General features: G+C 33.3%; 1 protein-coding gene and 2 pseudogenes across 1 annotated transcript; 2 read left to right on the top strand and 1 right to left on the bottom strand.

Moving 5' to 3' along the window:
- The first annotated feature begins 851 nt into the window (after positions 1-851).
- On the top strand, positions 852-3082 carry LOC120160376 (annotated as a pseudogene).
- A 1721-nt stretch (positions 3083-4803) lies between these two features.
- LOC120160572 (B3 domain-containing protein Os01g0234100-like) lies at positions 4804-5939 on the top strand. Its single transcript, XM_039170959.1, has 4 exons — positions 4804-4921; positions 5038-5131; positions 5239-5390; positions 5488-5939. Exons 1-4 carry the CDS (start codon positions 4804-4806, stop codon positions 5937-5939), a joined length of 816 nt encoding a protein of 271 aa, XP_039026890.1.
- A 179-nt stretch (positions 5940-6118) lies between these two features.
- Positions 6119-12285, bottom strand: LOC120160374 (annotated as a pseudogene).
- Positions 12286-14723: the final 2438 nt, after the last annotated feature.

The following is a 14723-nucleotide window of genomic DNA, read 5'->3' as shown; positions in this document are numbered from 1 at the left end:
TATTGTTTGGTTTCTTTGAAAGTACATTCTAGTGGAGTAAGCTGATTTAGTTACTTAACTTGTCTAAATTTCGTCGTTTAGGTAAAGAACTTTAGCGTTCCTTCTGGTGGTTCTTTAGTCCAGGCTTCTCATAAGAATAAGATGAGCTTGTTCTTCTATTGAATTTTGATGGTCAAATTTGAATTAGACTTCTTTTTATTATTTTCTTGCTAATGATTGTGATAATTGGATTGATGGGTGCTATGTCATCTGGATTCTTAATTTCGGAAGTACAGCATACTTATGCCCGATAGATACTAGGACATAATATGCAGTGTGACCTTCCGAATGTGGAAAAAAATAAAAATAATATAGTATAGTTGTGCTGGATGCATTCGCATATCATATTCGATTCCACCCAGAATAATTGGGGTAGTGAATGGATCTCTTTTAGGATAGTAATTTTGGCAATCATAGTTGATTGCCAATGATGAGGATGGGAAGATAGAATGTGTGGAAATAATTAGGACATCGGCAATAAGTTGCTTTGTTTGAAGATGGAGTTGCTAAACTTACACAGATAACCCAAAACATGTTGCTTGTGTGACCGAGGACTGGTAGTTTTGGTCTGTATAAGTTATTTGTAGGGTTCGCAGGGAGTATATTTTTGAGTTATTTGGATCCATGTTACTCGGACTCGAGTATAGTGTCAAATATGGGTATATGTTCAATATGTGTATGGTTAGATTTCTATATTTTCCCATGTTGTCGGATAATCTTTGGAGGTCATATTCCCGTATCTATATGTCGGACACAAGTGTAACACACACGAGTGCCTCATCAAAAATGAAAAGTCAAAGCAACAAAGCTTTGCATTGTCATTGCTTGTCAAATTTTAGGATCTTTGATTTAGCAAGTAGCATTCCTTTGCAGCACATTTAGCAAAATTCTTTCCTTGTTTTCTTTTCATGTTATGTTCTTTGTGCAGATATTATCCTGATAAGGCTATGTCCTTGGCATTCTTCTAAATGAGCTTCTTGAGGTCAGTTTCATTAAGGTTCATTATCGCTTAATGATGTCTTAATTTTTTTCTAAAAACATAGACTTACCTTTTTTTGGTTTGCAGGAACTAAAGATTAGAACTTGTCCAGTGGTCTTTGTCTCTTTCTCAGGAAGTCCTAAAGCTTGTATGTACAAGGTTTTTCAGGTATTAAAACTTTCTATATAATTCCAATCCCAAACGAGTCAAGCAACATTTTATGCTTTAATTTCCATGTTGCAGTTGAAATAACTTTGTTATGTTTAATGTAGATTATTCAAGAAACAGGTGAAGGTTGGATTAATCCGGTATCCTTTCTTTCTCTATTAGTTTCTCGTAGTGATTTGCTTATAACCCCTTTAATAAAATCTCTAATATTCATAAACCTAACTGAATTTTTTTGTTAATGTCCATTTTTTAAAGGAAAGGAAGTTGATTCGAAATTGTGTTTGTGGACAAATCTATGATTCTGGTCCGGTAGATTTTGCAAATAATCTGAATGCCCAATTTGCTTTCATCCCTCCGTACGTAAAATACCCGGAACATCAAAACTGTTTCTTGGATCGCTAAAGGCATTGCATCTAGTCTCGATGGTCTTTATCTAACTGGGTTTGAGTCAACGTGCCGAATACTGGCAGACCCTTTACTCCTCTGTTGTAAGCTTATTAATCCCTGTTAGCTTGTTAAGTTGTTTTTCGTCTGCTTCCATCAGCTAATTTTCCCCACTCTTCTTTTGTAGGGCTTAGATGCTCCATATCTCATTTTATGCTCGGAGAAAGATGACCTTGCACCATATCCAGTTATACTCAATTTTGCTCAATGCTTACAGGATCTTGGGGCAGATATTGATATTGTGAAGTGGAATGGCTCTCCTCATCTAGGTCGGTCCCTAACCTTCTCTGCTTTGTTATTACTACAAAGCATTTTAACTTCTGTTAAGTTCGTCAATTTACCATGTATAAATATTACGATTATTTGCACAAACTTATTATGTTTTTAACTGTCAGTGCTACCATTTAGGGGGTTTGTTATTTATCTAGTCGATTAAGCTGATGGTCAGATAGTAAACACGATGTCTACTCATATGAACCCATATTAAGGGCATTGAGAATCTTATATCCTTGATTAATAAGTAAAGGCATAAACAGCTGATTTGTATGCAAATGACTCATTTTATGTTATCTTCTATGTTTATTAAATGCCCGAGTGCTTGCTCGAAAGTAACTGTGTTTTGTACTTTTAAAATGTTAAGTTACTAATGTGTTTGTTTCACGACTGAGCTAATGTCATTCTTTGCTATATTTCAGAGCACTACAAGCATTATCCTATTCAATACAGGGCTGCCGTGGCTGGTTTCCTTGAGAAAGCGACTTTGGTCTATTCCCATAGGATCCGTAAACTTGGAGAAATGAATGGATGCTTGACGATATCCGAGTTAGTCTATGACCTGCAGAAAGCAGCAGTTAACTCGAACCAAAGTTTTAGGAGAGTTGCCCTTGGACCTAGTGACCACTTTTTCTTGCCAAGTTCAGCCAAATATCAGAATAGTAAAGAGTCTGGGTCTTTAGAAGATGAACCAAGTGACGGACCGCTCTCTCTACCTGTACAGCCAAGCATCAATGCTCATAGCGTACTTGGCCAAATTCTCTTTGAGGCTTGTGTTCGTAAGAATATCGAAGGTTGGGACGTTAGATTTTCGGGTTCTGGCAAGGGACAGCCATTTTCATCTGTTCGGAGACATTCACCTTTCCTTGGTATAAAATGCAGTCGTCGTTCGAGATTATAATGTTTCTGATGAATCATTACCATGGGGTGTTCATTCGGTAATGCCGTCAAGACATATTACAAGCAAAATAAATCCATTACTTATGATGAACGAGTCGTAGTTTCTCTGCTCGAGCACGGCAAACAAGGTCCGTGGACGTTTTTTTTGCAGAAAACTGTGTTGGTTACCGGTTCTGCTGCCTGTGATATAATCGTGTGGCAATCAGTGTATGAACCATATTTATTTTATTGTATATGAGAATGTATGTATAGGACTGTATATATGTATATATGTATGTATGTATGTATGTATGTATGTATGTATATAAAAAAAAGGGTCATCAACTGTGCTCGAGTTTGGGGATTCTAAGATGTGAATAGTTGAGTAGTAAGATATGTACAAACATGCTATCTTGTTTTTTTATTATATCTTCTAATCTTTCGGAGTTTGCATAATAATATTTTTATAATTAAATTAATAATTTTTTATTAAATTAAAAATAATTATAAATTAATATATGTTTTAAGTATTTTTAACTATTTAACAATAAATGTTCAATGCTTCTTATAATAGTTGATGTTTAAATCGGTGATCTTTAAATATAATAATTATTCTTTTAAGTAAATTGATTTGTGTAATTACTAGAAAATGTTCAAGATGTTACTGCTTGACAGTTGAATAATTACAAACATCAAATCAAAAGAAAGACTCGTCATTTCTTTCCAATAATACTCCATTTCTCTCATTTCTTTGTACCGAAATTTGTAAAGTTTACAAATAAAACTCTCTTGATTTCAAAATTTCAAATCCTACCGCCGAAGATTCAAAGTGGCAGTGAGTTCAGTACTCAAATACTACAAGCTGTTTCAAATTGATCGCCATGGCTATCTCCCCAGAACAGAAGATGAACCCTCTCAAGGTCTCTTCCTCTTACAAGCATCGACATCCACGTGCTCTGTTCTGTGTATATATATTTTTATATACATACGTCATACATATACACACACTTACATACATAAGCATCATCTCGTACATGATTTATGTATGTATAATCAAACAGATATATACTTTTACAAGTACCCAAACAGATATACATACATATATTTTCAGGTTTATCGAGGGAGAGGGGACCATCCAAGAGCAAATTGTTTAGGAGAAAGGTTCCAGGCGAGTTGTAATCAAGTGAGCTCCATATCCCCACATTTTCCCTTGGGGTTTACTCTAAGTTTGTTAACTATGAAGTTGTAAGTTAATCTCAGTGTTTGTTTTGAAAGAAAAGGTTTTAAAAACAGAGAATATGAAAACAAGTATAGGCTTAAGGCCGTCAGCAATGACTATGAGTATCTATGGTCAATTGTGGGATACATTATACGTTGCAAGGTCGAACAACTTTAAATATGTCTATTGTGCATGCATTATTTATGTTGATATCGCTTTGATTATTTTTCTGCAAACAAATTCTAACCGATATGTAAAATAGTATGTGGATACATAGAAGGTCATAATCCCCACGCTCCTTTAGTAATTTGAATCGAAATAGGTGCCGTCCAAGAACATACTAATGGGAAATTTAATGAATCTTTTGGTAGGTAGTCTCTGCTGAAAAGGAAAGGCTCAATGGTGAGTAATGTAGCTCAAAATTTTCTTTCTTTTATGCCTTGGGAACAATTACACATTGCTGCCTTGTTTATGATGTTATTGTTTCCCTTTTAGTAATAACGAAAGAGAGCTACATATGATGGATTGTATGAGAATTCCGAGCTCAAATCCGCCGTTATGGGACGAGCATTGCAAATTAAAGCTAATCTATCATTTGAGTTCCCTAGCTTGATCAAATACATGCTTCCATCTCACGTTACTGGAGGGTTTTGGCTGGTATAATTTGTTTTTCGTCTTTGCATTCTTTTTATAATTAGACTTACTGCTGCGTCGGTGTTTCCTAGCGGAAGATGTTTATCTTTGCCAATGATAGGGTCTTCCGAAACAGTTCTGCTCAATCATTTGACGAAGGAAGCGAATCATGGTATTGGATGAAGAAGGAGAAGAGTTTGAAGCTAAATATTTAGCGGAAAAGGTTGGACTTAGTGGTGGATGGAGAGGGTTCTCAATTGCTCATAAATTATTGGAAGGAGATATCTGTATTTTTCATTTAGTGAAACCCTTCAAATTTAAGGTAATTGTTTGCTTTTTCTGTAATTTCATATGTTTGGATGAACTTAAGGGTGCTTGATGAAGCTTTCTCTGCATTTTTTAGGTTTATATTGTGAGAAAAAAGGTTCAGATGAAGTGGATGTTGCTCTTGGCCTTCTAAAGTTAGAATCTTCCACTCAACAAGTTGACCTGGGCGAGTCGTTTTTATCTTCGTTAATGCACGACCATGTTACGAAAACATGGATTTTAAGGTTATTATCGATTGCGAATTTATAATCTTAAGGTATTCTTTTGATGATTGCAGGGAAAGAACACAATGTGCGAAAAGGTTATCTGTAGGAAATACAGAAGATAGAAATGACCCCATACTCCACAACAGTTCTAACCTTGAACCGACAGTGGATCAATCTGAAAATGAAAGGGTGGATCTCGTTCTGAAGTTTCGGATGGAGTCAGGCTCTCAGAATCCGTTGTTAATTTTAAAGAAGTGAAGAGTTTCGAGGATTTTATCATTGTTGTTAATGGTTTAATCATAGATTCTGAGCTTTCCAAGCACCTGCAAATGAGTACTATCAGCTTTGTTGTAATCAAAAGTTATTCCTTCACGAAAATCTCCTCGAGGGACTTAACTGTAAACTGGTTGCCGGAGTCATTGCTGAGACGATAAATATCGCCGATGCCATTAGAGCTGCCAAGATTACAATTTCCCACGACAGTTTTCTCACTTGGGACAAAACGTTGAAATCGTTCGAGGGGCTAGGTATGAAAGTTGGATTTCTATGTGCTCGGTTGGACCAATTGATGTTCCTCTTGATGAAGTCAAGGAGGTACAAAGAAGCTAAACTCGAACAAGCTAATGCAAACGAGGAGAAGCATAAACTGGAAGCAAAGCTTGCGGAAGTAACCGAGACGCTGAGTAGACTTGACAGAGAGATAGGATTCGAGCAAGAGAAATCCGATGAGCTCGAGGCTTTGTTTCAAGAAGTGGCTAATGCACCTTGGTGATGATAGTGGCCACTCAAAAAGCTTTTGTGATGGAACAAGCAGAAACTTTTGGAAGAGATTTTGTGAAGAAGGTGAGTGTATATTCTCATGAATGCCCATGTCGTTTAGGCTTTTGAATTGCCATTGAGAAAGGAAATCATATCAAGCAATTCAATTCTGTTGTATGCTTTAGAAACATACTTGTAACTAAAGAACACTCGTATCGTGTTCGGTTCCGATTCATTGTTTTGTTTTTCTATCGATACAACTTTCGGTTCTGAGTAACATACATCAGTACAATTATTCTCTGAATTTATCTTATGGCTCTTTATTCAAACCAAGTAACCACTCTACTCGAACATAATTCTGCTATTAGAGTATATTTCCTATACGAGTAGCAAATAGTTTAAAACTTTACCCGGGAGAGATGAACAATGACTTTGTCGGCTTCGAATTATAACTTAGCCATTTGATGTTCAAAGCTTGGATCGATGCAGACGACAACCTGGAGAAATTGAGAGTAATGTAAAACACATTAGAGGCCCAATTCAGTTTTCTTGGATGCTCTCTTTATCGAGAATTTGTGCTCACCTTGCCGGTACTTTTACCCGAATGCAAATACTGAACAGCATCTGCAACGGAATCTAAACCCGAAAATCTTTTCGGGTCTAATACTACCTGTTACAATATTGTATAACAGCATGTTAAGAAAGTGAGAAGAAACTAAGGCTTTGGTTTAGCGTTATTCTAAATCGAACACGATGCGAAAAAACTAGATTCGTTTGTAGATGTATGTCAAACATAGAATGTGGAGATATGTCATATGTGTTACCTTAAGCTTTCCTGAAGAGTAAAGTTGAGAGAGTCTCACTAGGTGCTCTTTGCATAAATAGCTATAGTGTGTCATGACAAAGCCGGCCTGCAAACAAAAGCATTTTCAATACAAGCCACAAGATTTCCAATGCCAAGTGCAAAGAAGAGGATATAAAATTATATGGTAGAATAGAAACCATAGAACTTGTGATCACAAGTTTCTGGAAACGTGTTAAATATGAGTGTCGGATATGGATACCGGAAGAAAAATGAAGAATCACGACAACACTTTTACTGATTACTTACCACAGTTTGGCTTTTGGCCAAAAGCTTCTCAACAAGTCCAGGATAATTTAATGGCATCCATCCATGCTTCCCTTGATACTGTAAATAAGAAGTACAACATCAGAAGCTATAAAAGTTGTGAATATGAAGAATGACTGGTATCCTTGTCCTTATGTTTAGACACAGGTGGATTTCAAAAAGAATGACGAGTTAGACCAACATTACAACTATATTCGTATCGTGCGGAATCATATATATATATATATATATATAAACCAACCAACCTGAGAGATCATTCCTATCACAATGAGTCGTCCTCGGATTGCCAAAGCATTAAGGCACAAATCAAACATGTTCCCTCCAACACATTCGTACACAATGTCGACCCCTTTAGGAAACTCCTTGAGAGCCTGAAAGATTACAAAGTCAGACGTTCCTTCCATGAAATAAAACCAACCAAATGCATAAATTGTCATATGGTGGCTTTACAAAGCCTTTTAACCCGATGGCATTCAAGGTCTTAGTTGTTCTAACTGTGGTGAGATCAATCTCAGAAGATGGGGCATGGCATGTATGACGATAAAAAATGATGGCAACTGAGATCTTTAGTCATAGAAGGTGTTGAGGTTAATCACAGTAGAGTTAGTTGACTACAATTCCTCTAAGTTTATTTATGTTACTAAAACTCGGTTGTGAGTGTCGGATATGAGAGTATGTCCGATAGAGGTGCGATAAAAGACAGAACAATTGAAAATAAGAATTTCAGATACATACAGCTTTGACGTCTTCAGTTTTATAGTCTATGACTCGATCAACCCCCAATTCTTTCAAAAGCGTTGCCTTTTCTTTTCCTCCACAAGTCGCAACAACTTTATTTCCTGCTATTTTTGCAAGCTGCAAATGTCGTTCTGATTAAAAGGACATAAAAGTATACAAAAAAGACATTCAAGGAGCAAAATCTTGTTGAAGCCATGAAACAAATACATACAGTTATTAATTAGCATTAAATATATCTTTGAAGATGCAAACATGATAGCCATAAATTACTGTATATTTGAAGATGTTTTGTTAAATAAATGAAATACCATATATTTCAATAAGTATAAAATTAAGATAAACATGCAATAGAGGTATGTGTTACTCGAACTGGGGATGGGAACTGAATCTTAGTAAGATTTATTTATAACGAGCATGCTCAAATTTTTTAAAGATACTGTGTTTTAATAGTTTATGATTGTGTAAAATTTGACACATATGTGTATTAATATCACATTTTTGTTATCTTATTATTCTCATATTGTTTATTGTAAATTTTTTTCATGTAATATTCTTATTACAAGTTATCAACTCAGTTTAACACAAACCTGGACTGCAAATTGCCCAGTCCCTCCAGCAGCAGCAGTTACAAGGACAACTTGTCCAGATTTCATCTGTCCAACCTATAAGATGAAAAATAGAGATCGAAAATTATTCAGACATGCATACACAAGAAAGACTGAATGGATAGCTAAAAAAACAATGGAGAATATGGCCACAAAAGAGTTGGTTAGTGTAAAAGAGTTGAGAATGCAAAAGTTTACTTCTCTAAACAAGAAAAAATTACAATAAAAATGTACCTTTTCCAAAGCGATTGATGCTGTTAATCCTGAAGTAAGCAAAGCAATAACTTCTGGATCAGGCCTTGGAATGGGAAGTATGTGCTTTGAAGAGACCTATGTTTAGTTTCAATATCCAATAATTAGTTAACAATATAAATAATAGGAACAAAGATTGAAATAGATTAAGAAACAAGAACTTTACAAACGTAATAAATAAACTTGATTTTATACCTTCATGAATTCAGCATAACATCCAAAACCCATGATTGCAGCAGGAGTTCCAACTTTCAAATTTCTTACAGAATCTCCGACGGCAGCAATTATTCCCACTGCCTGTAACAGAAAAATTTAACCATAGCCAGAAGATATCAACTTAACTGAACTATATTATATTAACACATTTACACTTGGGATGACAATATAATGTGATTTCGGTAATTGCTGATACAAATCCATTTTCTCCGAATTCAAATATTATAATTATAGTTCGTAGTGAATTTGAAATGGATGCAGATATCCAAGCAAATATCCGAATTGATGTCATCCCTGATGTTATTTAGTTATAATATTTTATTTCTGCACCTCAAATCCGGCATCGGCTGGAAGAAGGGAGCTGATGTCTTTCTTGTTTCCTTGAAAATATCGACCCGCGCTATAGTTCACCTATTTGTAACATGTTATTCAAGAATACACACATAAGTACATGGTATATAATTTTATATCAAAGAACATAAATTTTCTATAATTATACAAAGATTCTTATGGTCGGAATAGAATATGTCAAAAGTTGAGTACAGAAGAATTTAATTAAAAGAAAATGGAAAATCGAATGAATCATAAATGAAAAGTAAATAAAATAAACTTACATCACCAGCGTTTACACCAGCATAAATGACTTTCAGAACAACTTGGTCTGATTCAAGAGGTAGTCGCAATGGTACACTAATTACATGGGTTGCATCACGAAAATGGTGACTAAAGCTATGCACAACACTGAGCAAGAGCAAAAAGGCACTGGTCAGTATCTTTATTAAACCAATCAGCTTCATTATTCAGATTCAGGGTGAGTATTGATTGGGGTATTTGTCCGGCATGAGTATACTTGATATTTTTTAAAAAATAATATTTGGAGTATCTTATTAAGGTCATGGATACATAAAACTAATCGAGATGTGAAATATGGCTGCTAAACAAAGTAAAAAATATATATTGTAGCTTTCTGCAACCGTACAAGAACTCAAGCTATGTTTTTGATGGTGAACTGTATACTTTTAATCCACCAAAACTCAAATAATTGTACTTAAAATACTAAAAGATAAAACAATTATGACATTTTACTTACAGTTTCTTGAAATTCTGAGGAAGCTTGGAACTTAAAGGAGCTTGGAACGAGATTTTGTTGCTCCTGGAACTTGAGGAGTAACGCACAGTGTATTTTGCTTCTTCAGTTGGATTGGGCCAATACTCCAAGCCTTTGTGGTTTGAAACCCATAGGCAAGCACCAGCTTTGCTCTCATCAGCGATAAGCTCAAAAGCACCTAGAAATATGAGGAAGTGGATAGGAAGTTACCAGAAGTGATTTGGCGTGCAAAATCTCTGTTTTATTTAGGATTGTATTGAAATCTATATAATCTGAAATTCTATATAAATATATTATATTTCACAAATTAAAGATATCCTCTGAAGAAGAGGTTTTCAAGGATCGAACCGAGTAAGACAAAAATCAAATAGATCAAATTTACAGATTACTTTTGTCTAAAGTTTGGCTCTTAAACATATTTATTTTGAGATAATAGTTAGCAAAATTCGAAGCGTATATACCTTTCACCACCATTTCCATTGGCACAAAGCCTCCCATTAGAGAAACAAATTTGGGGTCCAATTTTCTCCCATCTCGGTTAGAACAACCTACATCCATGTTCAAAGGCAAATTATATAAGAGAAACATATGCTAATTAAGAACATCCAAAATTCTTCAAATTAACTAGACATTTACATCAGGGCAAAGAACATTGGCACGTATTCCTTGACGTTTATAACCAGCCAGTGATCTAGTAAACATGACAACACCTCCTGGAAAACAAATATTTCAAACAATTTGTCAAATTACATAAATGCCTGACCTGCAAGAATTATACTAATCTCTGCAAATAATCTGAGAAAACATGACATTTTTCGTTTAAAGAGAAAGATTACAACTAATGGTGTAAACAATACATTGTGTTCACAAGCTATTTGTGTTCAGCTGCAAAAAGTTTGAATTCAGTTTAATCACTATCGAATCAAACTCAAACTATTGAGCAAGTCAAATTTGAGTAGCTTTCGAGTCTCATGGAGCATTTTCTTTTTCATATTTAAATACTATTTAAAAATTTCAATTAAAAAACAAAAAAATTGAATCCAGTTTTTACTAGGAAAATGATAAATCATAATCCAACTATCTTTAACAGTTCGATTTTATATCAAACAGAGCTTAAAACTTAAATAAAACTCAACCGAAATTATGAATTCTGAGTGAAAATCAATGCATACATAGTATCATATAGGAAAAATAAATGTAAACCTTTTGAGCTAGAGTAGATGGGGATCGAGTCGGATGGGATAAGACCAGCAAAGGATCCTAAATTGATTATCACCCCTGGCTTTTTCAGAGCTTGCATAATTCTAATCTGTTCAAGAAAAAAAACTCTCTTAGACAATCAATCCTTTGCCGCAAATTAGGACTGTCATCAAAGCTAAATTGCAGAAAAAGGTAGTCAAAGTGGAAGCAGTACTGCATGGCGAGTACAATCAATAACTGCAACGAGGTTGACATTAATGGTTTGCCTCCATGTCTTAGTTCCATCAGTTTTATCCTTGTGAAATGGTACTGGATTACTAATGCCAGCGCTGTTAATACAAATATCTAATCCTCCATATGTTGCCACGTGCTTTTCGAATGCTAAAGATACATCGCCTGTTTACGAAATTTGAAAATTGATAAGCCTATATTCAAATATATGACGGATATAGAGATGCTTTAGAAAATAAATTATTTAGCAGGTGATAACAAGGATCAAATATAATTTATTTGCATAATTCTCAAAATCAAGTGTATATTCAAATATATGCAGAATATGAATACTTTGGAGAAAATGATCGAACAGGTGATAAACAAAGATGAGATCGAATTTACTTGGATTAGTGACGTCGCATTTGACAAAAATAGCAGAAGGAAACTCCAAATTTTCATGGAATCTGGAATTCTCTTTCTGAACTAAAGAAGCAACCTCCTCCCCTTTCTCTTCAGAGAAATCTACGATCGTCACAAATACTCCTTTCTTCGCCAACGCTAAGCTCAAAGATTTACCTGCAAAAAACAAAAAAAAAATCAATCACAATCGACCGAATAACTTCATACGATCGGCTTTTACAATCGATCACATCGAATCAAGGTTAACGATTCTATAATAAATAATACAAATGTGAAACTGAAAAAACACACAAAAAAAAAAGAATGAAGTTCAGGAAAATTTTACCGATTCCGGCAGCTCCGCCGGTCACGAAAGCTGATAAACCAGGTTTAAGATCCATCTTTTTCTCTTGGTAATCACTGTTGTTAGCGATATACTTCGTGGAAAAAGCTTTTGAAGACCGAAAACCACAGCTCAGATCTTGGTTTTTCACGAGAATAGTCAACTATTTATAATAAATATAAATTATTTTGGAATCTTATGTTGTTTCTGTTCATGAATATGATTTTGAAAGTGTATATCTTATTCTGCCTTTAGTTGAATCAAAAGTCGTAGGTGTGGCAGTTAAGTAAGCCCCGCCGCCGGAAAGGTGAGGATTTGTTTTGTTGTTTGAAAAATGATATCCTAAAAATAAATCAATTAATACAAATTAAATAATATAAATATTCATTATGAATAATTCTCTTATTTTATTTTATTTTATTTATATTATTAAAATTTAAATATAATAATTTCAATGATGATCCGAGCCTCCTCTTTACGATCTCAGCAATAGGCGATAAAAAATCGATGATAAAAAATAATTTCTTATATATTTTAGATGAATAATTTTGATGATTTATTTAATATATATATATATATATATATTATTGATTGGTTGTGCTTATAGCAACTTGTGTAGATTAACTACAAAATATTAAATTTAATTTAAAATTTATAAAATATAAAAATAGAATTAACTATAATTAATATTAATGCTATTTGACATTGGATTGCCTATTCTCATGAAGTAAATAGTATAAAGGTAAATTAAAAATTTGGTAACTAAATTTTATTCTCTCTTCTATTTCACTCATTGTATTTTTTTTTCAATTTTCTCATTGAGCTAAACACATTGATTTTTTTTGTCATTCAGTTGTTTTCTTAGTAACGACATTATAAAAGGATATTATATAGATGCAAAACGATGTCGTTTTTTGTGAAAATTTTATTTTCTTAAAACAATATAGTTTTAACATCGTTAATTATTTAACTACGAAATGACAAAAAAATCTAATGTATTAAGTTTAATGAGAAATTGAAAACTATTACAGTTCAATGAACAAAATAAGAGATGGAGTAAAGTTAGTGATTGAAATTTATAATTTACCCATAGTAAAATTCTCACAAGGATAGATACAAGAGGAAAGTAGCCTCCATCATCCAAGTCATGGCAAGAAACTCTCTTCTAGAACAAGTTTGACAAGTGTGCTATTTTTCCCAATAAAATATATTCCATTGTGTTGTCGACCCGGTTGAGCAATTGCTTTGAAACTTCCAGGATTTGACCATTGACTTTTATTTTATTTGTTTTTTTATCATATAATCATTCTGTATCTAAAATTATGGAATTTACAAATGTGATTTATTCTTTTATTTGTTTGTTTCTTTATCATATAATTATTATGTATTTAATATTATGAAGTACAATTGTGGGAGGTAAAATGACTGTCAATCTATCCGGCGGCGAAACTTAGTCATAGAGTTTGGAGGGCAAATTTAAAACTTTAAAAAAATTTGAGGTTTAAATTAAATTTTTAAAATTTTATAAGTGTTCAGTTTACATATTTTCAAAAAAAAAAAATTGGGGTCTAACTATTTTTTTTTGAAAATTTGAGAGGCTCAATGAGAATTTTTAAAAATTATGGGAGGGATTTAATTAAGAATTTTCAAAAAAAAATTAAGGCCTAATGTGAATTTATAAAAAAATGTGGGGCAAAATTAATAATTTAAAAAATTAAGGGTCTAAAATAAAAAATTCAAATTGTTGTGGGCGTCATGGTCCCACAAAGGGTCCACTATGTTCTGCCATTTACTCTATTAGTTCATGTTTTTGTTACATGGTAAAATGTTAAGTAATATTAGGAGTTGTAAATAGAAAATTGATTTAAAAATCATTTTATAATAAATAATTGTGATATTTAATATGAATCAATCAATCAACAAATCAAATAATAATAATTAAAAAACTATATAAAATGGTTCAACATGCAATAATTAATGTTTGAATCTCATATTGAAAGGAGGCGGCATTGCAAACATAAAAATATTCAGTCAATCAACTAACATTCATATCATTTATATGCCGATAGATCAAGTTTTTTTAATTAAGCTTTTAAATACAAATATTCAATCATTTGATTATTGAACGCCAATCATCCTTACATTTGTTGGTGTTTGAAATCACGATATCTACAAATAATAATAATTACTTTAATCATTGAGATAAATTGATTCGTGTTTAAATAGATCAAACTTTAATATTACATGTTAATATGCATTATAAAAAGAAGTTTTGAAATTTTCAAGATTTAATTTCATTTTGTTAGAATTTGCATTGTTGGTAAAACGATCTTCGGAAGGTGACCTGAATCACAAAACATAATCAATTTACTATAAACTTTGAACAAAACAAATCAGATTGTGTTGAAATAGAACATTGCATAAATTAGGAATTGTCTGTGTACACCTTCCCTATCTCTCAAACTCTTAATCTATAAGAATATAGGTCTTTATGCAACTCTAGTGCTATTTGATATTCAATGCGAGTCAAGTATGGACCGAGGGGTGCTGAGGTGTTGTCGTACTCCTTAAAAAATTTCATTTCTTATATATAA

Source organism: Hibiscus syriacus, unplaced genomic scaffold (genome assembly GCF_006381635.1).
Source record: "Hibiscus syriacus cultivar Baekdansim isolate YM2019G1 unplaced genomic scaffold, ASM638163v2 tig00111392_pilon, whole genome shotgun sequence".
Lineage (NCBI taxonomy): Eukaryota > Viridiplantae > Streptophyta > Magnoliopsida > Malvales > Malvaceae > Hibiscus > Hibiscus syriacus.
The sequence above is the reverse complement of the archived record's forward strand: the minus strand, read 5'-3'. Positions and strand labels throughout refer to the sequence as shown.